At 45.8% G+C, this 25,891-nt stretch overlaps 2 protein-coding genes and 1 pseudogene across 11 annotated transcripts; 1 reads left to right on the top strand and 2 right to left on the bottom strand.

Annotated features, from left to right (window-relative positions):
• Positions 1-2,040: 2,040 nt before the first annotated feature.
• Positions 2,041-10,787, bottom strand: LOC101755504 (cysteine-rich receptor-like protein kinase 2). 8 transcript variants are annotated; one of them, XR_001163532.2, is made up of 11 exons: positions 9,865-10,787; positions 9,437-9,547; positions 9,198-9,337; positions 8,860-9,070; positions 8,532-8,766; positions 8,251-8,404; positions 7,819-8,147; positions 6,884-7,423; positions 6,719-6,812; positions 2,882-3,186; positions 2,041-2,772 (listed from the first exon to the last, which is right to left on the bottom strand). XR_001163532.2 is itself a non-coding variant. In XM_012844360.2 (8 exons), exons 1-8 carry the CDS (start codon positions 10,670-10,672, stop codon positions 7,300-7,302), a joined length of 2,112 nt encoding a protein of 703 aa, XP_012699814.1. In that variant the 5' UTR covers positions 10,673-10,787; the 3' UTR covers positions 6,071-7,299. The 8 variants fall into 8 exon arrangements, 3 of the variants coding, with proteins under 3 accessions (XP_012699814.1, XP_012699816.1, XP_012699815.1); XR_001163533.2 differs by lacking the exons at positions 2,041-2,772; positions 2,882-3,186 and adding an exon at positions 6,071-6,513 and having other exon boundaries at positions 6,719-6,815; XR_001163530.2 differs by lacking the exons at positions 2,041-2,772; positions 2,882-3,186 and adding an exon at positions 6,071-6,513.
• A 6,892-nt stretch (positions 10,788-17,679) lies between these two features.
• LOC101754831 (RNA polymerase II-associated protein 3) lies at positions 17,680-21,801 on the top strand. 3 transcript variants are annotated; one of them, XM_004960329.3, is made up of 12 exons: positions 17,680-17,811; positions 17,937-18,007; positions 18,419-18,547; positions 18,654-18,778; positions 19,059-19,180; positions 19,274-19,356; positions 19,621-19,728; positions 20,018-20,137; positions 20,613-20,798; positions 20,885-20,979; positions 21,060-21,157; positions 21,431-21,801. In XM_004960329.3, the coding sequence occupies exons 2-12, from the start codon at positions 18,005-18,007 to the stop codon at positions 21,559-21,561; spliced, it is 1,200 nt and encodes a 399-aa protein (XP_004960386.1). In that variant the 5' UTR covers positions 17,680-17,811; positions 17,937-18,004; the 3' UTR covers positions 21,562-21,801. The 3 variants fall into 3 exon arrangements, with proteins under 3 accessions (XP_004960386.1, XP_004960387.1, XP_012699769.1); XM_004960330.3 differs by having other exon boundaries at positions 17,681-17,811; positions 20,616-20,798; XM_012844315.3 differs by lacking the exons at positions 17,680-17,811; positions 17,937-18,007; positions 18,419-18,547; positions 18,654-18,778 and having other exon boundaries at positions 18,791-19,180; positions 20,616-20,798.
• A 532-nt stretch (positions 21,802-22,333) lies between these two features.
• On the bottom strand, positions 22,334-24,975 carry LOC101773481 (annotated as a pseudogene).
• Positions 24,976-25,891: the final 916 nt, after the last annotated feature.

The following is a 25,891-nucleotide window of genomic DNA, read 5'->3' as shown; positions in this document are numbered from 1 at the left end:
GGCCTGAAGATGACGGTGGTATGGTGGAACAGTCGTGGTAGCTACATGGCTTGCAGCGGACTGCGGCGCCTAGTTCTGCATGGCAGTGACTGGTTGACGTGGGACATCGTCAGGGATAACAGCTCTTGAGATGAGTGTCACTTGTCGGCTATTCTCTCGGGTTGTGGTGGTGCGGTTTGGTGAGTCAGGTGGAGTTAAGTTGAGTTGTGTAGCTATGTTGATGTCTCAATCTAACCGGTTGTTGTTTTGAGTTAGTATTTCGAGTGGAGTTGTGCGGCTGTGTTGATGTCCCAATCCAACCGACTGTTGTTGTTCGGTTGTTTGTTGTTGTGCCAATCTAGGTGTATTCTTGTTTTTTAATATAATCGGCAGCTCTCCTGCCTGGTTCGTTAAAAAAAAGCTAATCTTAGATACGGATCCAATATAATAAACACCTTGTTTGGCATGGCTCCAACTCTGGGTGGAGCTGTCGAAAACTCCAGGTGGAGCCAGCTCTAGGTGAAGTTGAAGCTGTCTGATGGAGGTGTTTGGCTGGGAGGGTATCCCCAGCTCTAGAAAAGAGGAGTTTGAGGGTAGATTGCCATTCTTGCTTCTGGTTCAAATAAATATACTGTTCTTTAGATAAAATGAACAACTTGAACTACTTCTCACAAATATGAAATGAAAGTAGATGCAGTGAAGTCCAAAATAATAATACATTACATGTCATTTGTCTAGAACTGAAATTACGAAATAAGTTCATAGTTCCAAAATAAGGTCACTACAATAATCATTGCACTAGTTCCATGCTAGGGCGATGGATGTAGCTATACTATCACGAAATGTGTCCATAGTCACAAAGCTTGATTCTGAAGTTGATCCATTAGAGGCATGTTGAGACACGACATACTTGTTGTACCTTTCCGGAATAGTAGGCATGTAGGTAGGATCTTTATCAAAATTAGCAAAGTCCACTGTTCACGTATGAAATTGTGTAGGACCATGGTAGTAGCAACAATCTTCTTTTGTGTGACCATTGAATGACAGGGCATCTTGTAAAGGATTTGCCATTTCATTTCTAATACTCCAAATGAGTGGTCAATAATATTACGAACAGATGAGTGTATACGGTTGAACTTCTCTTTTGGAGTATTTGATTCCATACCTCGATGCCACTCAGGTTAGTGGTATCCTTCACCCTTGTATGGAGCCAGGTTCCCCGGACGATTAGGATAGCCCCCATCTACAATATAGTACTTGCCTACACATATGTAAAACAAGATAAGTTTGCGTATACAAATATGAACAAGAACATAAGGAAAAATATTTACATTGAGGAGGATGTGGGGAGACATCTACATCTGCTTCCAATGCATGGTACAATACACTTGTGTTATGCAAAGAACCCGGTTGATCCGCAGCCACATAGGTGAAGCGCATATCAAAATCACAAACAGCAAGCACATTTTGAGTTGCAATTCTAGTCTTACCAATATATCTCACTTGTTCTTCAGGTGATAAAGACACACGAATATGGGTTCCATCAACTGCACCAATGCAATCCTTAAAGTGTGGATATGCTCTCTTGTCATTCCTAATCCTCTTGTGCGCATTGCGAAAATTAGGATCTGTTGGTCTCAAGAAATGTTATGCCATGGCAACCACACAATCTAGAATTTCATGAAATTTTCTACTAATGGTTTCACCTGAGTGTTTGAACTTATTTTGTCCTCTTCTATTTGACTCACAACCACCACATGTGAATAGGAAAATTGCAAGCATTTCATATGTATTCATGTGTTTGGATGGTTTTAATCCGTACTTCTAAACCAACACATCATGAAGATCATGAAAAATAACCTCATTCATTTGAAGCATTCGATGACACTCTCCCGGAGCGTTTATCATCTCCATCAACCATCCCATTCCACTTTGTTGTGAAAACATAAACTTCGGCGGTGCCTTGTCCATATACAAGTTATGATAACTTTGTGCTAGTTTAGCACTGGTCTCAACAATTTTAAAAAAAAATTCCCCATCATTACTAGAGTCATCAGTCTTACTTGAAGACATCTATGAACATTTACATAAATGAAATGTAAGATACAACTACCATACATAAATAAAGTGCACAAAAATAAAATGTAGCATACATGTGACAAAAATAAAATGTGGCATACATGTGACAAAAATAAAATGTGGCATACATAAATGACATCAGTCTCATTGCCATTTCTACTTTTATTTTTGTCATTGTATTTCCTCCTAAGCCAATTGAACCTAATCTCATTGGTAGGCATGGTCATGAACATCTCCCTTTGCTCCTTCTTCACAAATAGTTCAGACGCAATGTAATATTCATTGCTATCATAGCCGGTCCCACAAGCAATCACAACCCCATCACTTCATCAACAAAGTATTTTCCATGTCTCTTCGAAACATATTCATTGACTGAACTTGCCATACTTGTTACTGCTTCTTGAATTAGAAGTGCACTCCCAGACTTCGCCTTCTTGCCACTTCTTTCAACAGACCTTGCCAATCTCTTGCCACTCGTAGGTGGAGGAGAAATACAAATATCCTCATCTTGTGTTTCAGGAACGAAATCATCATCTTGTGGCTCAAAATTGGTTGCCTCATCTTGTGTCTCATCAACATTTTCTTTTGCTTCAACATTCACAACATGAGGAGACCAATGATCAATACCAATAGTAGTGATGTCAGCAAAGCACTTGGCTAATTCATCTTCATTCTCAAGGACCTTCTTTTTAAACTTTCCACCAACCGGAATGTCTTGAAATAAACAAAACAACACATATTATTATAAGTATTACCAATAGAATTGACGTATGCAAAATAAATATATCAAAAATTTTGAATCAAAAATTTTGAACCAACTTACAGCTCTAGCTTTTTTCTAGCATTCACCATCCATAGCAATAGTCTTGTTTATAGGGTCCCAACCAGTCCCTGTTTGCCTCAGCATTAGTTTCTTCCATGCCTTAAAATCTTCCTTCAACTTGTCCTATTTGTTCTTGATCTGAACCTTGGTAGCCACAATTCCAGTCTATCTTTGAACCCTTTCTCAACCTCAGCATAAACAAGTGCATTCAAGTGTATGTTTGGCCGATTTTCTTTTCCAACTTGTTCAGCAAACAACGTACAAAGCACCCGAGTGTTCTCCGAGTTCCAATCAATTTCAGGCATCTATCCAACTCAAAAAATTTATATTAGACGGAATTAATCTACTTCATTGAAATGGTACTGTCCGTATTTTTCTAGTACAGACAACAAATTTTGGATTGCAAAATATGTACTGTGAATCTAGGATTGCAACAACAAATCAAACCAATCTTGACTATGAAAGGAATTAGGCATACAAAATAAATCAATTTTTGAATCAAAACGGGAAAAAATTACCTTGTTCTACGGCTGGCGGAGGGTTTCCTGTTGACGGGGGCGACCGGCGGCAGGGCTCGACGGGCTGGCGGTGGTCGGTAGGGGCAGCAGGACAGCGGCCGGTGGGGGTGGACGAGGGCAGTAGGACAGGATAACGACGGCCGGCGGTAGTGGGGGTGGACAGCGGCCGGCGACGGGGATGGCGGCGGCCAAACCCTAGGCGGCGGCAGGGGTCGGGCGCCAGGAACAAAGCAGGCGCGGGATTGAGGAACAGACGCGGGAGGGAGATGTGGCGCGGGGGGGTCTCGGGAGAAAAAGAAGTGAACTAATTTTCTGTGTAATCAGTTGGCATTGGTGGGTAATTACCCACTAACTCTACGAGGAGATTCATATTGTGTGATTTTGGAGCTGCAAAATAGGTGCTCCAAAACTCCACCCCCATTTGCACTACAGCTCCATGAAGTTGGCAGCTCCATGGAATTTTGGACATGAGGTGTTTAGGTGAAAAATTGGCTGGAGTTGCTGGAGTTCAGCTCCAGAGCTATACCAAATGCGCTCTTAGGATTTGCTTGATTTCTAAGCAAGGTTCGCCTCGCCTCTCCTAGCTGGTGTGGGCAACGAGGCCCTTGCCAGCCAGGCGAGCCGATTAAGCTCTCTGGAGCTAGTAAGCAAATTTTTTACTGAACAAACACCAAGGAAATCTAGTTGCACATCCAAAGTCATGATCTCGCTAGCTATATATCCTTGACAAGAAAAGTGATACACTGCTCAGCACCTGGACCCTTAACCGCAGCTCAGTTGCACTCGCTCTCCACCGTCGGTCTGACACCGTCTCACGTTTGTGCTGCCAGCATTAGACATGAGCATTTTTCGGGCCGGGTCAGGCTCCGACCGGGTTGAAAAAAATCCTAATTCATTTCAAACTGAAAATTTGCGCCCATGACCCTCCCATGGACATTGTTAGGCTGATTTTTTCAATTAAAAAATCAAATAAATTGTATGGGTGGGCTCGAGCTGGTCCAAATTATTTCGAACTTAATTTTCACTTACCACACCCAATCCCATAGCAAGCGTGGATGGGACAAATCCCAATAGGCTCGGACCAGGTTGGATCGGGTCAAAAATGCTCAGATCTAGCGTGCCTCCACCCTCCTCTGACGGTAGAGTCTCTACCTCTGGGTCCACTGCCTCCCCCTCCTACACCCACCCACACAATAACACAATATGTTAGAGCAACCCTAGCAACACCTTATAAACAAACCCTCTACTTTTTGGAGTAGGGGCTGCCCCTACTTTCCACGGGTTTGATTTTTCTCTCAATTCCAACAGTACCTTCTAAACAGCTCCGCCATGAATAGAGGGCTCCCTAGAGATCCCCTAGGAATGGATGGTGTGAGGAGAATTTTGGAGGCCTCCTTAAAATGGAGGGCCTATTAGAGTGGGTTATTTAGAAGGTCTGCTGAAGTTGCTCTTATCACTCTAAATTTACTGTTCCCGGAAGCAAGGCAACTTTTGCCACTTATGGTCTACCACCTCGTTAGGCCACCCTCACTTCCATAGTCTCGGCTAGGAACACAACCCGCGACTATCAGAATGCTAACTTATGGAACCTCGGCTGATCAACTTGATGAGGTGTTAAAGATAGCTGCAAGCACTTGTTTGGAGATTTTAGGAAAATTTGCTGAAGGAGTGATTGAAAAATTCGGTGAAGAATATCTACGCCCTCCAAGAAGCGATGAACTGGAAAAAATCTTACGAGAAAATGAGGCTCGTGATTTTCCAGGAATGTTGGGAAGCATCGATTGTATGCATTGAGCATGGAAGAATTGTCCAAAAGGTTGGGAAGGCATGTTCACACGTGGTGATAAAGGCGTTCCTACTATGATCCTTGAAGCAGTGGCAAGAATCTTCGTATATGGCATGCTTTCTTTGGTACCGCCAGGTCTCAGAATGACATAAACGTTCTAAACAAGTCACCACTGTTCATTCAAGCAATAAAAGAGGAAGCTCCTGCGGTACCCTATAATGTAAATGGAACATAATATGACATGGGTTATTATCTTGCCGATAAAATATATCCAGAATGGGCAGTATTTGTGAAGACAGTGACGGCCCCTCAGTCGGCGGAAGACAAATTATTTGCATTGATGCAAGAAGGGGTGAGGAAAGATGTCGAGTGTGCATTTGGTGTGCTGCAATCACGCTTTGATATTGTTCGTCGACCAGCAAGGTTATGGAAGCAGGGGGACGTTATCAACATAATGCAAGCTTGTGTTATCCTTCACAATATGATAGTGGAAGATGAGAAGGATTCAATTAGAGAAGTCTTGGATTTGAATGAGAATCCAAGTGCAACGTTAGTGCTCCCACCTGAAGTGCGTACAAGGACAACCCTAATCCTACCTTCGTAGAGGTACTTCGTAGAAATTCCACTATCAAAGCTTGACCAACACATAGGAAACTGAAGAAGAATCTAATCGAGCACGTATGGTAACGCTACGGAAACAAAGGAAATTAGATAAAAGACGTTGCATCTATATGTAATATAATTATTATATTGATGGTTTTTAAAAATATTGTAATCATGTTGCTCTTATTTATCCTTGATACATTTTCTATCAAATAGCCACATAATGGTATAAAAAAATTTATTTATAGTTGATCTTAGCTACATGCAAAGCATTAAACTTTAGAGACGGACCCCCTGTCTGTGGGTTGTATGACCTGTCTTTATACATGTCTGTATGATAAATTCGAGGCGCTTAAAGACAAACACCTGTCTGTGGGTTGTACATGCCCTAACAACAGCAACGCTAGCTGCACAGTATCCTTGCTAACAACGGGTCTGTTCGCTTCAGCTTATAAGCCGGCTGAAAAGCTGAAACAGCTGATTTGTTGTGAGAGGAAAACACTGTTGGGTGGTTGATAAGCTGGCTGAATAAGCTGAAGCGAACAGGCTGAACAACATCACTTGTGTCATGTGTGCCCTGGTGGGTAACATGCCCCGGGCCCCTCGAAACTCAGGACCGGCCCTGAGCATGCCAAGGAACAACACCAATATTCTTTTCTCCTCCCTCGCCTCAGCTAGTATCCTGCGCCCGGAACCGGGAAATAATGCAGGCTAGGCTGGCGTCACTTGGAGAAGAAGAAGAAGAAGCGTCAGTCCGATAATGCAGGCTAGGCTGACCTAAATTTCTCTCTCTTTTTTTGAAAAGAAGAAAATTTTGAATCACTCTTTTTTAGCTTTGTATGTGCATGCAAAACCTCAAGATAAAGTTCAATCCCGGTTTTATTAAAAATGAAAAACACTGATTTTCTCTTCTAACAGTGCAAAACGTACCGATGTGCACGCGAAGTTGACAGTGTCCTCCTCTTGAAATTTTGCTTAGACCATACAACACGGTTGCTGCGTGTGGATACCATTTCCCTAAGAACTGCTGCATTGTTTTAAAATTTTTATCTTGTTTTTCACATGAGAAAATCACACAGTGCGTACCAAACTCACCGTGTTTTGTTGCCAGTCCTCTAGATATGCACTGTGCATCGGGAAAAAAACAGCGAGAAGGCGTGAAGCAGCACGCCGGCTGCAAGCGTCCTGTCTTCAGTTTCAACGAGCACTGATGCTGGTCGTTCAACCGTCTCCGTCCTGGGCGGCGGCGAACACTTACCCATGCTCATCAATATTCTATCCTTCCACCAGTCAGGCCATTTGGCTAGCTGCTGGCCCATTAACTCCTCCTCAGCAGTAAGTTTTGACAAAACTTGCATGAACAAATCGACAGCGACCGGACCAGATCACGCAGCCACCAAATTCAGCAGCGTTCCAGGCAGCAGCAGCAGCAACTCTGAATCTCTGATCAGACCTGGAAGTCTTAGGCTTCACAGCTGTTTGAGCTCTCGTGTTGCCAGTCCCCATCCCGATCAATTCTTCCAACTCTCAGTCAGTATGGGCGTATGAGTTGTCTGACTTTCAATTGCTTTGTTGCTGAGAGATGATGGCAGGTGTGCTCCAATCTGTGGGTTCTTGTGAGGTGATACTGGATCCCTGTGGAAGGTGTACATGGCAAAAGTGAAAGTTTTAAAAAGATGGACTATTTACTGGATGCTTGCATTACTGCTTAATATTAGGCTTAATTTGCACATTGAATTTCCATGGTTAAATTTGGCAAATACCAGTTTCAGTTATACTCATTTAGCGAGTACACAAAAGAAAATTCTCCGCGAAAGTGATCGAAATGGCTGTGCTCTGAATGTTTGGAGAATACTAAGGTTTCAAAATTTTCTGGATGTCTACTACTTACAAACAGGAATCTTTCTTCCGAAGACTTACACACAGCAATCAAGTAGTACGTTATCAGGTCGACGAAAGATCCATGACCAGAAAAGTCAGACTAATCCTCAACATAATGGATAATCTCTAACATCATCCACACCTTTTACCTGGCCTCCACCCCACTCACTGATAGCTGGTTCAGCGAGAACGGCGACCTGTCCGAATTCGTCAGAAGAGACGTCGACCCTGAGCTATCGCTCTTCGCGTTCGACCCCTTCACGTCGATGAACGGAGGCTGGGTGGGCCGGGGAAGCACCTTTGCCCTGCCGCTCAGCATCTCGACCACCTTCCACATCGGCGGCCTGAGGTTCGGCGACGCCTGCGCGCATAGTAACCCAATGTGGAACACTTGCAGAGCTTCCTCCTCCGAGCACTGATCGCGAAGGTTTGGGTCCAGGAGTTCCATCAGGGTGCCTGCGTTGTAGTGCTTCCATATCTGAAGAAAGACAGAGCAGTGCTAGCTCGATCAGGTTTTCTGAAATGCTACAGTAACAAGTATCACTTGAGTGAGAGTGAGGTGGCATGTTAGAAATTTGTACCAGTGCCATGAGTGAAAGGCCTTCTGCCGATGACGCCACCGAGTTGTGGTTCTTCCGACCGGTGATGATCTCGAGGACTAGCACGCCGTAGCTGTAGATGTCGGCCTTCTCTGTCAATTGCCCGTGGACGATGTACTCTGGAGCCATGTATCCACTGTGCAAGAAAAAATTGTTGTAGTGAGTGCCATTTCTCCAGACAAGTTTTTTCACAATTTTTTTCTTCATTTGTCACATGAACTTGCGGTTGTTTTATGATATCTGGAGGAAGGAATTGGGCTTACAAGGTTCCTGCAAGACCAGTGCTGAGGTGGCTCTGATCTTCCAAGAAGTTCCTCGCCAGGCCGAAGTCGGCAATCTTTGGCCTGAACCTCTCATCCAGCAGTATGTTGCTGGCCTTGATGTCCCTATGTATGATCCTGATCTCCGAAGCATTGTGCAGGTAGGAAAGGCCCTCTGCCGTGCCCAGGACGATCTCGAACCTCCTCTCCCAATCCAGGGCGTTCTTCTTGAACGCGTCTGCATCACCGTCGACCGCGAAAAGGTCAGAGACGCATCCACATTTTCAGGTACAGAGAAGAAAATTCAGAATGCAGCGGTTAGGGTGGATACCAAACAGGTAGTGGTCGAGGCTGGTGTTGCAGAGGTACTCGTAGACGAGGAGGCTCTCGGGGCCCTCGACGCTGCAGCCCAGCAGTTTCACCAGGTTCTTGTGCTGCACCTGGCTGACGAGCTTCACCTCGTTGAAGAATTGGTCGGCCCACTGCCGCGTGTTGAAGAAGAGCCGCTTCACGGCCACCTCCCGGCCGTCTGGCAGCACGCCCTACGCCACCATGGATTTCAGTTTTCAGAAACCAAAGCCATTGCAATCTCAAACAGTTCATACAAGACTTGCATTGCAATTGTTGCGATATGTGTATTCAGAAAGGTGGGAGCGTAGGATAATGTACCTTGTAAACTGATCCGTAGCCACCTTGGCCGAGCTTGTTGATCTGGTTGAACTCGTCGGTCGCCCGGCGCAGCTCCTCGTACTTGAAGCTGAGGTGCGACGCGGCGATGGCGCGGATGATCTCGCCGGAGCCGTCCATGTCTGTGCAGTGTAGCTCAGCAGAGCACAGTGTCAATTATTATATTCATAGGAATATGGCATAAGGTGCCAATGCCCAATGGCATGTTGGAGTTTACATACCGTCATGGAGATTATCTCTTCTCGACCTCATTTTCGTCCAGACGAATGCTATGCCGATGACGGCCAGTGCCGAGAAGACCGAAGCGATCACGATGACAACTATGTGCCGAGCTGCATGCCATGAAAAATCCAGCAAAAAAAAAAGAAGGTCAACCTCTTAAGAACTTCTTTGGAGGGGAGTAATGTGATGATCATCATATATGCGGATTTTGCAGTTTAACCCTCTGTATCTTTTCCATTTGCATGATACTCGCGTGCACGCAGCAAGCACATGCTTTGTTGCTATCACTAAAATTCAGACACGGCACGCCTTCTCTGATCTTCCCCGTGAAACTTTTGGACCAAGAACAGACCAGAAAGTCCAACGAACGACCATTTCTTGAGGAACCAAATTGAGACAATAATAGCAGTACGTAGAATGTACTCACTGGACGATCCGCCGCCACCGCCGCCGGCGTCCGCCGCCAGGTAGAACGGCCGCGTCGAGTACCTGACGACGCAGCCGGCGTTCAGGCCGTACCCCTCGGCCGCGCCGGGCAGGCACTGGCGGAGCACCCGGTCGCGCGCGCTCGCCACGCACGCCGCGCACGCGCTGGCGTTGAGCGACCTCCAGCACTGCGCCGCCGCGTACGCCCGCGCCGCGCGCCCGGAGGACTCCGCGGACGACGACGCGTAGTAGTAGTCCCTCGCGCCCGGCGCGGTAGCCGTGACGTTCCGCACCAGCTCCGCCGCCGCCGCCGCGAACCCCGGCGCACCGCCGCCGGTGGCGTTGGAGCCGCACACCGCGGTGTCGCCGGCGTCGGTGGAGTCGGCGGTGAAGTTGCGGGCGCCGTAGCGGAGGAAGCAGCCGTCGAGGTAGATGCGGCCGCCGTCGGCCGGGAGGCAGTGGGGCAGCTTCACGCGGCTCTGCGCGTAGCAGAGCTGGCAGTCGGTCGAGGAGAGGTAGGCGAGGCACTGGCCGAGGCCAAAGACGGTGTTGTTGCCGGTGCCGGAGCCGGCGGCGCCGAACCCGGAGCGCGTCACGTTCTGGTAGATCATCTCCAGGGTGGTGACGAAGCTGACGTCGAAGGCCTCCGGGTTCGGCGTCCTCGTGTTACCGCACACCGTGCCCAGGATCGCCGGCGCGCCCGCGTCACCGGCGCCGGCGGCGAGGAGGAGGTGGGCTAGGACGGCCGCCGCCTGGAGGAACAAGGGGTGGTGGTGGTGCGCTCTTCCTGTTCGTCGCCGCCGCTGCATGGCGCCGCGATCGTCGTCGTGTCGCGCCGAAGCAGCAGTGCTCGTGCGAGTTCTTCCGTCTCGGCTTCATTTTGTAGTACGTGTCGTGGCGTGCCCGTTCCGTGTTTGGACTTCGTTGTCTGAATCTGAACTGGACGAAATAGCAGCTGGCTGGCTAGCTTCTTCTAACTGACGTCGGCGTGAATGGACCGTTTTTTTTTTTTTTTGGGTTTGATTATTGGTGACTGCAAAGTAACAAAAAAACATTATTCACAAACAAAATGCACAGTGCTACAGCGTTGACTTGGTCACTAAAATGTTGACCATAACCTACACAACCTTCTGGAACAGAATCTTCTCGCATCAAAAAAGAACAAAATCTTTGTACATGCATGCGTGTACATTTCAAACAGGTAAGGCGATCGACGACATGATCCAGTACATTTCTAGCTTGCGTGTTGACTGTTGAATATGCTTAGGGACTAACACAAAACATTCCGTGTTCGAGTGGTGCCATTCTTCAGTTCTGCTGCCAAACAGAGAAGAAAATAATGTTGAGCAGTTGTCTAGTTGACAAATTTGCTTAAATTGCAGCAGAGAGAAATTTTAATTAACCGTTTGATGACGATCACATGATACTACGATTCAAGGTTCCTGTGACTCTATATCGTCAATCATTATTTTTAAAGAAAAAGTACGGTTTCAACCATAGAAGCAAAGCCTACTGAAAATTGCCTTTAATTTTTAATGCTTTCGGTAATAATTGTTTGCATTAATCGCCATCTGTTATTCATCTAGCTAGATCACCACGGCGGCGCGGACATTGGGCGAGATTAATGGTGGCCACCGGCCGGCCAGCGAACTCGGGCGACCCCTGACGTCGACGCCGGCCGTCTAATCGATACGCGTGGCACGTGCAGCTCCCTGACACGGTGACACCCTGACTGCCAGCATACTTGGCGTCGTCGATGCCCGTGCCGTCCCTGTCGACGCGCGGCGGTCGGCTACCCTGATTCGCGTGGACGGCGTCGCGCCAGCGCTCGCCCACGCGCACCGGCCCCTCACCGGTCGCCGACTCGCCGCGCCGATGCGCTGGCTGGCTGCAAAGGAATTGCAGCGCGCGGGGTTGTATACTTGTATGCCATCGGTTGAAAGCTTCATCAATATTTTAGTTGGAAGTTCTTCAAGTTTGTATCCAGTGTCCACACGAGCCAGCAACATGCATCTGTCAAAAGTGCAAATCAACAAACTTTCCATGCTTTGCTTTGCATGCTTTTTATCTATGGAAGTATTGCGTTTTTCCCCCATATTTTGAATCCTAATTAATTGTAACCCCATTTTTATTCACTTTGCATTTTTAGCCCTACTTTATAAAAAAGTCTCTGTTTAATCATATTTAACTCTGCCACTTCCATCCTAAATAAATGAAATAGAGAAAACAGAAAAACTCTTCGTAGCATGATGAAAAGACACCAATATCCCTCATCCTTCCTACGCTCCTACCCCTTCACTCTCGACCGAACACGCATGTGTTTTTCTTCTTCCTCTGTCACCCGACCGAACACCACCGAACCCTAGTGAGTGGCGGCGGCCGGTCGGGCAGGCGTGTGCGGTGGCAAGGCACGGGCGCGCGGAGCCCGGACACATGCTCGTACGGCGGCGAGGCGCGTGGCCCCGCAAGCGTGAGGCAGCCAGCTGCGCGGGCGCGTGGCCCCGCCGCCCGCGAGCGGAAGGCGGTCGGGTAATTAAAGATCCCTTATTCCGGGGGTCCTGCGGGGACAAATGGTAAGTTAAATCTAAGTCATTATTGCAAAGTTTATTTTCACTGTGATATCCTGCTTTTGTTTTGCAAAGATTGAACTCTTTTTTAACCAATCAGTAAATATATGTGGCAAACGTATGAGAGTGTACTTGAAGTTTAAGTCTATTGGATATACATCATAATCTTAGGAGTTAAGCCCCTATGTGAAGATTGTGATGTGCCTGCCTATGCTAAGATTATTTTTTTTGATCGTGACAATGCATACCAGGATGGTTTCTAATTCATTAAGTCCATATGCATACGTTCAGAATTTACTTCCTTTTCTGTGGACCTTTCCATGCTGAAATAGTAATCAGATCAATATGGTTTTTGCATTTTTTTATCTTTTTTTTATAGAATACGCAAGAGAGCTGCGCATCATTCAATTAAAAAGAAATAGATAGTACTTATACAACGCAGGCTGAAACCGGGCGCGCGCACATGGTAGCAGGGATCCTAGGGGCTAATTACACGAGATGAGAGCTCCTAGACAGTAAACGACCATCACCGTCGGTCGAGATACCGTTACAAATTATCAAAATGCCATCCTACACTAGACAAGCAGTGCGCCCCGGCCATGAACCAGAGCGCCGCTTCCTCCGCGACTGCTGCTGCTAGCTGTTGCGGCGTCCGTGGTGGATCTCTATTGAAGACACGACTGTTTCGCTCTTTCCAAATTCGCTAGGAGACCAAGATGGTTGTGGTGTCGATCCCTTTCTTCCTAGCGCCGTGGAATCTTCGCCTTCGGAGCAGCCACCAATCCATCATTGAAGAACCGGGGGCTGGCAGGAAGGAGGCGTTGCCTGTCATTTGATCTACTGAGTGCCAGACCTGCTTCGTGTAGCTGCAGTTGGCAAGCAGATGGTCAGAGGTCTCGGGGTCCTAGCAACAAAGACAACACTCGTCCCAGTTCTGCAGTCTATGTTTCTTACGGCGAGCCGAGGTCCATAGTTGTTGCATCATAGCAAGCCACATGAAAAGCTTAACTCGAAGAGGAGCCCAAGCTCGCCAGATGCAGCCGAAAGCTGGGGGTTTTTTTTATCATGAATTCTTGTGCACATCAATAGGCTCTTCATCCTTTAAGCTCTTGTTCGACACAAGAACCATATTTATTTTATATCTACCTTGCTTGCTTATGGCCTATAGCTATGCTCTTTATCATTTTACATCTACCTTGCTTTCTTCTGGCCTAGAGCTATGCTGATTCAAATAAAATGGCAGTATATATGTCCAGACCCTGACATTTACTATTAAAGAGGTGTCTTTTTTTTATTAAAAAAAATCTGTTTGAGAGACAGCTACTGAATCTTTACCGCATGGTACATTTTGATGGTCCCATTTTATTCTAGACTGACCGTACCCCAAACCAACACAGCTGAACAAGTAGAGTATACCACCACCCAGGTAGCCTGGAAAAATTGGAAGTTGATCCAAATAACTCCCACATTGGTATAAAACAGATCAACTATGCTGACCTATCAAATTCATCCCACCATGGACATATATATAATCTATAGTATTTTTCTTTCTAAATGCTAATGTGTGGCCTCTCTCTGAAATTTGCACTGCTATTGGACATAAAACTAACCTGTCTGTATAATTTTTGTTTAAAATTGTCTCACAGTTGCATAACTACATATAAGTAATTTAAATTTAACAACTGTTGTGAAAATTCCTGTTGTCTAGGGCACATGTAAAATTCCCTATTTGATATCTATTGCTAGCTAAACCTTGTTTCTGTATGTTCAAATACGATTCATTTGTTGAGGTGCGATTTATATATCTCAGATAAGTCGAGCAACTACCTCTGTATCTACACTTAAACAAAACCTTGAGGAGCTATGGTCATACGGTATCACTTGCATTGAGTATACTTGTTTGACAAATACGGCATCCCAGAACCTATAGTAACTACAAGAAGGTAATGTTTCTTTGGACCATTCCCAATTGCACGCAGAAATAAAAATTATGTAACATTGACTTTGAGAAAGTGGAAATGCAAGCATGCACTCTTATGGAGAAAATGATGGTCATGTGCCTGTAGAAAAATATCACTTGAAGTGGACTAGAAAAGTTGAGTGGTTCCTGAAGCCAATTTCCCTACATTTTTTTTGTTGAACTAAGCTATGAAATGTGGATGACAATCATTTGTTGGTATATTGTATGACGATAATTGTAGTTTTAGAACATATTCTTTCTGCGCTTCTTCCCACTGAAGAATATCTGCTTCAGTTCAGTCAGTTTGGTGGAACGAAGAGAGCCAGAGATATCAATAATACAAATGGGCGATATCTTATCAATTATTTCATCATCTATTTTCTAGATTTAGTTCGCAGGTTTAGCTATCCAGCAAATACAAACATTCTCTATGTTGATCTGCAAGCATTGACTGTATGTTACTTGAAGCTCATAAAATATATGTGTGCTTTTTTTACTTTATAAGCAAATAAGCTAATATATATTTGGTTGTCTTTCCTGCTTATGAATCATAGGAATCAGGCCTTAGTTAATATGCTGTTTCTTTCTATCACACAGCAATTTCATGTGAAATTAAAATATACATATAACTCTTGCAAAGAACTGAACTTCACTGCTATTTTAATCAGTAGTTTTGCAAGTTTTCACTCTGTCACTGAACAAGAAAACCTCGTTTTTCTTCATGACACATTATATTTAATGTGGGTTAGGCACTAATGCATATTTTTCAGTCAAAAATGTATAGTACAAATAGTATACTATGCTTATACTGTATATGCCTTTGAAATGTTCATTATTTTGTCTAATTGAGAAATGCTACTTCAATGATTATATCACAATGGACAATACAAAAACAGGCTAAAAAAATTGTTGCTGCGACTGCTACTCTGTCAAAGCATTTTTTTATTAACTCTGCTTACAAATGTTTATTTGCTGCAATCGTGAACATATCAGAATAGCCGGTGCTTATTTCCAGTGATTCTTAGTATATGATTTTTATGAGGATTAGTAATAGAAGAACTAGCTATTGTTCCAAATTTCTCATCTGAATATCTCCAATTGCAGGTTTGCTCTCATGGTTGTATGTAGTGCCACAGCTCCGTACAGAACTGATTACTCAAGAAGAGGGAAGCTATCAGGAAGGCAAATGCATATGGCTAATTTCTTGAGGTGGCAGATTGAGGCCAGTTGTAAGTTAGCATTTTTTTTGGAGGAATAAGTTGGCATATTTTGATCATTGAGAAAACCGAAGTCCTTTTACCTTTATGTTTGTGCTTTAGCTTCCACTCAAATGAAAGTGATGTTCACACTGCCCTCTTTTGCTTAATTTGATTTGATTGATCACTGCAGTTTGGAGTATCTTGGATTATCACCAATCAAGTAGTAGAACAAGTGGATGGTCTGTTATGTTTGCCGGACCGCAGATCAAGCCCATTGATGGAAACATCATGGCTCATGCTTCCGCAGTAAGGTGTTTTACTATGTAATCTGATAAACTAACCAATTATCTGTATGGATTTCCCAACTTCTGTTGTAGTTCTATTCACATCTTATTATACATATTAAAATGTCAATACCGTTTCTGTCAGGCTTGCTCTTCGCAAGGGAAGATGGGAGGAGCAAATCTGTAAAGTAATAAGCTCTCTCTGCTTGCCTGAAGCCAAAGCAAGGTTTCAGATAGCTTCTGAAGGTGTCACAGACGTCAAGGATTGAGACTAATAGACCATCTATCCTGGCTTACTATAGGGCACATCATTTGATCTCCGTTGCTGGCATGCTGCTTGCTTTATCACTGCTGGGTCAACTGCTGGGTTGCCCCTCGATGTACAGAGCACTTGCTTTCGCAGATGGGAATGCGAATGCACATCTGCTGTGATGTTGTGCCACTGTTGTATAAAACGGTGCATGTACTGCAGTGTGTGTAATGTGACAATAGTGGCGAGTTCAAGCTTGCTCTTGGCAACGACATCGGATGCATCTTGAGCCTGCATGACATGTCACACCTGGACATGGGAGAAGAGATATCACTCTGCAAGGCAAAAGAGTTCTCAAACCCACCTTGCATCTGCCATCACGTACCTAGAGCCAGGCCTCGCAAGGTACGTGAGGTAGTCCCTGGACCTTCCCTACCACCTGACCCTGATGCAGCACAACTGTACAAGGTTAGACACCACCTCAGCTGCCTGCAGAGTTTACCCACAAGAAACACTGCAATTGAGGAGTTGACAGTTGCAGAGTTCCAGCTCAACAAAGTGCAGCATCAGCAAGAAAGGCAGGACGCTAAAAGGTAAGTGCATAAGTACTCTATGGCACAGCTAAACTCATGTTCATATGGTCTCGTGCTAGATCAATTGACGTGACCATTCAGCAGTAATTTAAGTAAACATGATAAAAAATTGTAATAAACTTTTGCTAAGATTGAGTGTCAAGATTTCATTCATGCTATGCAGATCGTGGATGGACCTAGGATTGTCTCACGAATACCTGTGGTGCGGTACCAGGTGCTGAAATGGTACTTAGCCAATGACAACCCTCCAGGGTCCTTACCCGATACCATACTGGGTTGAGAGCAGAAGAGTAATAGGCCTCTAAGCTGGCTGATCTTATTCCTACTACATAATGTAAGCTTCAATGGACGTCAGGAAAAGTAATACATATCATGTTTCAGATATTTTAGCAATAATTTGTTGATACCGGACATTGTTTCCTTTTGCTTATTTATATATGTTGCCGATGATCAACTTCTATTTTTCAAATTTCAGTTTAAATTGTGTGTAGGGTAATTGTCTTTGTGAGCATTTTTTTAGCATTACATACCAAATTATTATTATTTGTTTTCTAGGTAACCACACTATTTTTTTTCAGCCACACTATTTTTTTCAGTTTAAATTCACCCACAGAGTACTAGCAGCAGTGGGGACATCATGACCTCCCTTCCTTTGTTAAAACCATTTTTTGTAAGTTTATTTAGTGACAAAAAAGATATACACCACGCATTTATCCAGCTCTACGTGCCACACTGAGCCGAACATTGGCGCGCCAGTCCCTAGTGGCGAAGAGTTTGTTGTGCTGTGGGCGCGTAGGCGTAGATGATTAATGTACCGAGCCCAGCCCAGGCCCGTAACAGGGCAAAAGAAGTTAGCGGGCTGATTTGTTTCCCCAGTAACAGGTTTTGGGCTAAAAATTCACATGGCCGAAACTAAGCCCACAGCCCGAACCCGAGCGTCTTCTGTCTTCTCTCTCCCCCGAGGCCCCGACGACGGGCGACGTCTCGACTCCGCCGCAGTCCGCTAGAGTCTCTAGAAACCTCCGGTAGCCGCCTCCGTCGCCGTTCGTCGTGCGGCGGCGTGGGATCCAGCTTGAGGTCCCCCCCCCCCCCCACGTAATGCTTCCCTGCGATGTTCTTCTTCATCTTGGTGTTCGCTTCTGCGCGCTGGGCGGCTCCGCTCTCGCCGCTCTGATATCTGAGCCCTCCCTTGATTTATGGCTGTCTGGTGTGGATTTCAGGAGGGCTACTTGGTTAACCTATCCCGCAAGGTTTAGGCTGTGATTCGTGAGCAGGAGGTGGCGGCGATATGGTAAGAACCCTCATGGACTGCCCCCGCCTCAGTAGACTAGTGTGAGACTCCGTTGTTCTCAAGCAAGAAGGTTAGGTAGTGGATTCCTCTTGATGCGCCAATGCAGAGTTCTAAAGAAAAATTGACTGCCTTTTTAAATTTGGGGTTATTGCAGAATTGTGAATTGATCGAAATGCTGAGATTTTATTAGTGAATAACTGAATTTAGCTTAGGCTGCAGTTCTTGAGTTTATTCCCTATGTGATTGCCACAGATGGCATTTGTCCAAAATTTCAACTTATCTCTGTAGCTAGTTCTTTGAAACTTCAAATTCTCTTGCTCTCTCCATCTTTGTTGAGCTGACACGTGGTAGCTTTAGCTTAGCATTCCTATTTTTTGAACCTCTGGCTTAAAATTGAAAACAACCCTGCAGGAATATACGGCGAGATCAAATGGGACTTCGGGAACTTCCGCTGGAAGTTTTGGTGGTCCGTACAACATGAAGTATTCAAGCTACTTAAATGATGAACCAATGCCTGATGCCGCGTCGGAAAAGGAGCAGGTTGGAACAAGTGTTGAATCTCTGTCATTTTTGTTACATCTTTAGGCTGTTGCAGAGACATGCTTTCGTGAAGCTAAACCTGTTGTTTCCTGTGTTTTATTTTCAGGGAAATGAATATTTCAAACAGAAGAAGTTTACTGAAGCAATTGAGTGCTACTCCAGAAGTATTGGGTTATCTCCTACAGCAGTTGCTTTTGCAAATAGAGCTATGGCATATCTTAAATTAAGAAGGCAAGTTATTCTGAGACTTGATGCACTCACTTCAGCTTATGCTATTTACTCATTTTTTGCACTTTTACCGCAAGTAGTTCACCTCAGTTGAATCTGAAACCTTATTTTGGTTGGCATCAGCAATTTGAGACCGTTGAGTATGACATTTTGTTATTCTTGCTATCTGTGCTATCTATAACATGTTTCATACTTTTATCAATCTGCTGGGGAACATGGAAGTTGTGTTTCCAAGAGTTGCTTTCTGGTGTAAGTCTTATACTACGGATACGAAATTCATCAGATTCAAGGAGGCAGAGGACGATTGCACTGAAGCTCTGAATCTGGATGATCGATATATAAAAGCGTACTCACGGAGAATTACTGCACGAAAAGAACTTGGGAAGCTTAAGGAAGCAATGGATGGTATCCACATGATAACCCTCCTTTCTTTCATTTTAATCTTATTTTTTGTCTGTCTGAACATTGACCACTATTGTACACCAATTATGTGTATAGATGCTGAATTTGCCATCAGTCTTGAGCCAAACAATCCAGAACTAAGGAAGCAGTATACTGAGATAAAAGCATTGCACATGGAGGTGAAGAAACTCTACTTCAAAACATTTCATCTTACATCTTAGCAAAACATCCTGTGTTGTTAATAATTTAGCGTTCTGGCAATTTACTAGTCTTTGGTTATATAATCTCAATATTTCCATTTGAATTATGGTGATGACAAAATGTCTTTTTTAAGATGCTTGTTGGTATAAGCTATTCGGTGGCACAACCATGTGGATGATCTCTGCAGAGATTATAAATGTGTGGCTCCCTTAAGAACACTGATGGGCTTATTAATTCTGCAGAAATTGGGTAAAAAGACCCCGGTGCCAACTAAACATGCAGTTTCTGGATTGGATAAACCTGCTGATAAAAAGGACATCACTTCTCATACACCGACTATCTCCCAGAAGGTAGGCTCAGCTGCAGTATGGTGCCATAGTACTTGAATAGTTATTTTTGTGTATGGACAGTTCATATGTTTAATGATATCAGTTGAATACAGTTTGGTAGGAAGTAAAATCATGGTTTTCATTGCCTAAAAAACTTGCACATGACATGGCTTTGCCCATTTGAACTAGACCTTTGCTGTTTTCTCTGTTCCTTGAGTAGTTAGTTGCATTCCTCTGTAGGTCTGTTTAAGGCTTTGGCCAACCTATTTTGTTGGACATATATACCTGATGTGCGGATCTAATTCTACAGGGCAGTTTCATGGAAGTTGATTCGCCTACTAGAGCTGCAGTGGAGATTAGAGAGAGTCCTGGTGGCAGTTCCAGTTCTAAAGGAGGATCTGGAGTAATCGTCAACGAGAATGTCTTGCAGGTCTTTATTTTTACAGCCTTTCTGACTATATTATAATAGCCACGATCTTTGGTTTCTGTGTTAGTACTTACTATGGCAAGTCAGAATTCAACTATTTGTGTAATATGATGTACTTGGCATGTCATTTGGGTAGTTTTTCTTGCAATGTTTTTGAGAAACAGTATGTGTATTTTTACTTTGCTTGAAAAAACCCCGATCTTGGATAAGCCATGCATTTACAACTTATGATGTGGGTGGATGGAAACCTGAAGAAGCAGGTGCCGTAGGGGTAAATGGTAAACCTACCTCAACCCCACTGCAAGATGAAACTACACACCTGAGAATTGAGTACTCCAAGAGATCTGAATCAAGGCTCATGTTTGTTGTTTAACAGTTTAAGAGTTTACTGCGACTGTAATGGCGCAGAAGTGCATGTTTCACAGTTTCAGGAAAGTGTTGATGTTTCTTTATGCCACATGTCGTATGCTTGATGCAGCAGTCTCGGAATGCTAATCAGAAGCCTGGGCCAGAAGCTTCAATTCAAGAGCTTGCATCGCGAGCTGCTTCACGGTATATGGCCAGCACCGTAAAAAGCGTCAAAATACCAAAGACAGCTTATGACTTTGAGGTTTCTTGGAGAGCTCTTTCTGATGACACTGCCCAGCAAATACAATTGTTAAAGGTTTACTTCCAGCCCTTTATTTTTTATCGCACCATGGCTTATCATTTCTTGCTGTGTAATTTCCTGTCTTCTTGTTTTGCAAGCAGTCAATTCCACCGGCAAGCCTACCAGAGATTTTCAAGAACGCACTTTCTGCTCCTTTTCTCATTGACATCGTGAAGTGTTCAGCCTCAATTTTCTGGTGTGTTCATTTGTCATATGTCCTTTTGCACGGTGCCAATCTGGGATCATGGCTGATATTTGTACCTATTACATACTCAGGGATGATGCAGCGTTAGCTGTTAGCATTTTGGAGAATCTGGCAAAAGTTCCACGCTTTGACTTGATAATAATGTGCCTTTCATCCATGCACAAATCTGGTTAGTTGAACTTGTGCCCCAAAATTCCTTTCTTTCCCATCATGGTAGGCTAGCAATCTCTTAGACTCGTACAGTTCAAAGACTGGTAAACCATAAGAGGAACGGGTAAATAAGTAAACTGGGGACTGGGAAATAATTTAATATGCTTGTGTTGTTTTTGTGGGGGATGATAAAAGCACATGAAGATTTATTTGTTTCTTAGCGTCCAATAGTTGCACAGCATATTTTGGTAAACTCTTCTAATCGATGCTTGCACAATTGTTTTTTCACCAGAACTGAGGAAGATATGGGATCAAGTATTCCTTGCTGGAAAAGCATCAGCTGATCAGGTGGAAGCTCTCAGGCAGCTGCGAAGCAAATATATTCAGGGAGGATGTCAGGATAACGCGTTCAGTTCAAGCTAATGAGACGATGTAAAGACGAAACGTTAGAAACCTTCTGTACCCTTCTCTGGGGTGTCTGTCAAATGTTAGCACGTGTGCCCACTTCCTGGTTGCAGTGAATGGTTGAAGCATGTGTTTTGTGGAATCCTGCTACTGGGATGAAATGTTCATGTTGCTTCTGACATCTCACGTTCACGTACTATCTGATTATACTACGTACTCGCGTTGCTATAAATACTTTACTAATGAGCTTGTCTTAAACATCATCTATTTAAAAACGGGGCGAATTACGTTATCATTAGCTTGTTCCTGCGTCTCTTCAAATTTTGGCATGCCATTTGATCTCGTTCGTGGACTTGATACTGTCATGGGTCTGCATGGTTGTGATGACGGGGGACGAAAGATTACTGTAACTGCTGCCCTTGTGGTACCCTCTGTTTAGCTGTCACGTCGCTAGGTAATAAGCCCAGATGTGCACAACGCAATCGCTTCCAGATGTTTCAGATCATTAGATGCACAATGCTGTATGAGTCTCCCATGATCCTTTGTGCACAATTGCTCAGCTGGAGAGACCCTGCACCTTAATCTTCAGAAGAAACAATGTCACCACCAAAGATAACAATGCAAACGCGCGATCAAAGCTGAAAGAGAAGAGCAATTCAGAAGCTGCGCGAGTTTTTAAACCACAGCCTCCCCAAATCTCTCCAGCTTTCACATCTAAATTCAACTCGTACACGATAACACGACCATATGACAGACTAAGTGACAGGAGCGGCAAAATGCCATGGAAGCTTCACGCATCTCGGGCCCCACTGTAGGTTTGGGGGGCAGTCAGGCACACCAAGATGGGGTCGCAGATGCCCTTAAGATCCTTCATCTTGCCCTTGATCTCGTCGGTGTCTGCGAGCTCGTTGCTGTCCAGCCAGTTGATGGCGTCCTCAACGCACTTCTTGTCATCCGCGCTCAGTTTGGAGGCGATGATGTGCATGCTCTCCACGTAGTCCTCCAGCGCGTTCCTGGCGTCCATCTTCCTTTTGTGCACCTTGTACTCCTCCACATCCTGCATCATCTTCTCAATCTCCTCCTTGCTCAGCTGCCCCTTGTCGGTGGTGACAGTGATCGTGCTCTGCCCCGTCACCTTGTCCACAACAGACACGTTCAGGATGCCATCGACGTCAATCTCGAAGCACACTGTGATCTGGGGCACACCTCGGGCCACCAGCGGGATGCCAGACAGCTCGAACTTGCCCAGGAGGCTGTTGTCCTCGGTCCTGGCGCCCTCGCCCTCGTACACATCATGCCACCAGCGGTCCCCAGACCTAGAGACAGTGATATCATGCACCTGCACATTCACATTGTCCTCACCGCTCAGGCTGGCAGCCAGCACAGTGGCACCGTACGCCGCAGACTCGTCAGGGTTGATGCTGCAGTGGAGCTCCTTGCCGTTGAACAAGTCCTGGAGCAGCTCTTGCACCTTGGGGATGCGGGTGGAGCCGCCCACTTGCACGACGTCGTGCACGCTGCTCTTGTGCATCTTGGCGTCATGGAGGCACTTCTCCACGAGCTCCATGCACTTGGCGAAGAGGTCCATGTTCAGCTTGTTGAACCGGGCACGAGTGACGGTGGTGTACAAGTCCATGCCCTCGTACAGTGAGTCGATCTCGATGGTGGTCTGCGCGATGGACGACAGCGCGCGCTTGGCGAGCTCGCAGGCGATCCTCAGACGCCGCAGCGCTCGCAGGTCGCTGCTGATGTCCATCCTTTGCCTGCGCTTGAACTCCTGGACGAAGTGGTTGACCATGCGGTTGTCAAAATCTTCCCCACCCAGATGGCAGTCCGGTGGCCTTGACCTCGAAGATGCCCTCCTTGATGGTCAGCAGTGACACATCAAAGGTGCCACCTCCAAGGTCGAAGATGAGCACGTTCTTCTCGCCAGTGCTGCTGGCTTTCTTGTCTGAGTGCGTAGGCGATGGCTGCGGCGGTGGGTTCGTTGATGACGCGCATCACGTTGAGGCCGGAGATGGCTCCGGCGTCCCTGGTGGCCTGCCTCTGGGAATCATTGAAGCAGGCAGGAACAGTGACCACGGCATTCTTGACGGTGGAGCCGATGTGGGCCTCGGCGATCTCCTTCATCTCGGTCAGCACCATTGAGGTGATCTCGGCAGAGAACTGCTCCTCCTCACCCCTGTAATTGACCATGACCATTGGCTTGTCGCCAGCGCCAGCCACGACCTTGAACGGCCATAGCTTCATGTCACTCTGCACGGACGGGTCAGAGAACCTCCTGCCAATCAACCGCTTCATGTCTGCATCCAAAAAGACGGTCAGTTGGATTGTCAAATCACAGCAGAAAAACACACAAGTACAATTGGGTAACCAGTTAGTAGCATTAAGCTTTGATTAATCAATGAACCGGTACATTTTCCAACCACTGCTGTCCGAAATTACACCCTAAAAAAAGGTGACAAGGAAATTTTTCCAAGGGTAGTCAGTGTTCAAGTATAGTTTTAGTTCAAAATTGTAATTGCACGATGTGCAATCCATCTAAGCAGATCTAGAGTAGCATCTACACACGAGCCACCAACTTGTTGATTAACTAAGAAAAAGTGACTGAACTGATTGTCTGATTGAAATTACTATTAGCAAGTGGCAGAAAGAGAGGATCATATGAAGACGGCAGCATCTAATTTTGAACAGCAAATTTCACAAATAGGCTCACCTTGGATAATCCTACACATATAGAGCACATAAACAAAGCAGTTACTGTTGACACTAAACAAATTACTTTCCAATTGTTACTGCAACTCATGTCCCCCATTGAAGCGAAGCAAATACTGCTCACGTTCAAGGCTTGTTCAGATAAACCAATCCAAATCCCCTCTAATCCCTAAAACAAATTCCCAACAAGCATCTAAAGCCATACAGCATATTCCAGTAGACCTACAGGCCTCAAAACAAATTCTAGCGGATCTATAAGCTCCAAAACAAAATAACAGTAGATCTACAAGCCCTCAACCCTAAACCCTACAAGCATCTGAAGCACCAAGGAATAATGGAAAATTCCGACGCGTAGACAAAACGACTGCGCGTACAAGCATGAGGAATCAAACAAGGCTAATTGGTATTCCAAGTCCAAAGTGAAGGAAAGGGAAGAGGAGGGCATCTGACACGTACCGAAGACGTTGTTGACGGGGTTCATGGCGACCTGCTTCTTGGCGGCGTCGCCGTTGAACCACTCGGTGGCAGTAAAAGCGACGTACGACGGCGTGGTGCGGTTCCCCTGGTCGTTGGGGATGATCTCGACGCGTCCGTTCCGCCACACGCCGACGCACGAAGACGTTGTCCCCAGGTCAATCCCGATCGCCGGCCCCTTCCATTTCGCCATCTCTTCCTCTTTCACGAACGAAAAACCTCGCAGATCCTTCTAACCCTAACAGATCTTTCAAACCCTCGCAGGTCGTACGGCTGATTGCAGCGAGATTTGGTATGTGTTTGGTTTTGGGACTAGGTGGAATGGGTAGGCTTCATCCCACTTTTGTGGTTCAACCCATCTCGTGTTTGGCTGAGAGGGATAGATCCGTTCTAGTTTTTTTTTTATGGGAGGGGTTGGGAAGGTTGGGATACATGCCATTTTAACACCGTTAGCCACAACTGTTGGTGGACCCACTTGTCATTATCTATTCAATATTTTTCTTTTCTTTTCCTTGGGTCTTATCCTTCCTTCTTCCCCGTGGTCTCACCTACCATCCCCCGCCCCCCATCTTCTCCTCCCGTTAGTGCCCAGGCCATGGAGCATCCCCCCCCTCGGGATGGCCTCCCCGGCCGGCGGCCTCGCCGGGGCCGTCCCAAGGACAAGCTCCCCCACGCGGAGGCCGTGGCCGCGGGCTTGCTGGCGCCGCCCCTCGGGTCAAGCTCATCCCCTCCGCGGGGGCGCCGCCCGAGCTTGCCTCGCCGCTCATCCCTCCAGCGGCCGCCCATGTTCGTCACCGTGCGAAGCTCGCCCTCCATCGACCCTCCTAGTGCCGCGCCTGGAGTTTGCCCCCGCCAGCCATGGAGGGCCTGCATCTTCTTCTTCCTTTGTTTCTTCCGGCAATCGTAGCTCGTGCTCCATGCCGACGCTCGCCCTTCCCTTCTCCCTAACGCCGGCCGCCGCCGCCTGCTTCTCCCTTCTTCCCACCCCTCCCTTCTCCTCGGCTCCGGCCACTGCCGCCCGCCCCTCCCTTCTCCTCGCTTGCTCCTCCTCTCGGACGAAACGGTGGGAGGTGCCATGCATGTGGGTTGGATGCGTCTGCTCGTTTTAGGCGGATACATCCAACCCGCATCTGAGGAGAATATTTCCTTAACTGGGTCC

Source organism: Setaria italica, chromosome III (genome assembly GCF_000263155.2).
Source record: "Setaria italica strain Yugu1 chromosome III, Setaria_italica_v2.0, whole genome shotgun sequence".
NCBI lineage: Eukaryota > Viridiplantae > Streptophyta > Magnoliopsida > Poales > Poaceae > Setaria > Setaria italica.
The sequence above is the reverse complement of the archived record's forward strand: the minus strand, read 5'-3'. Positions and strand labels throughout refer to the sequence as shown.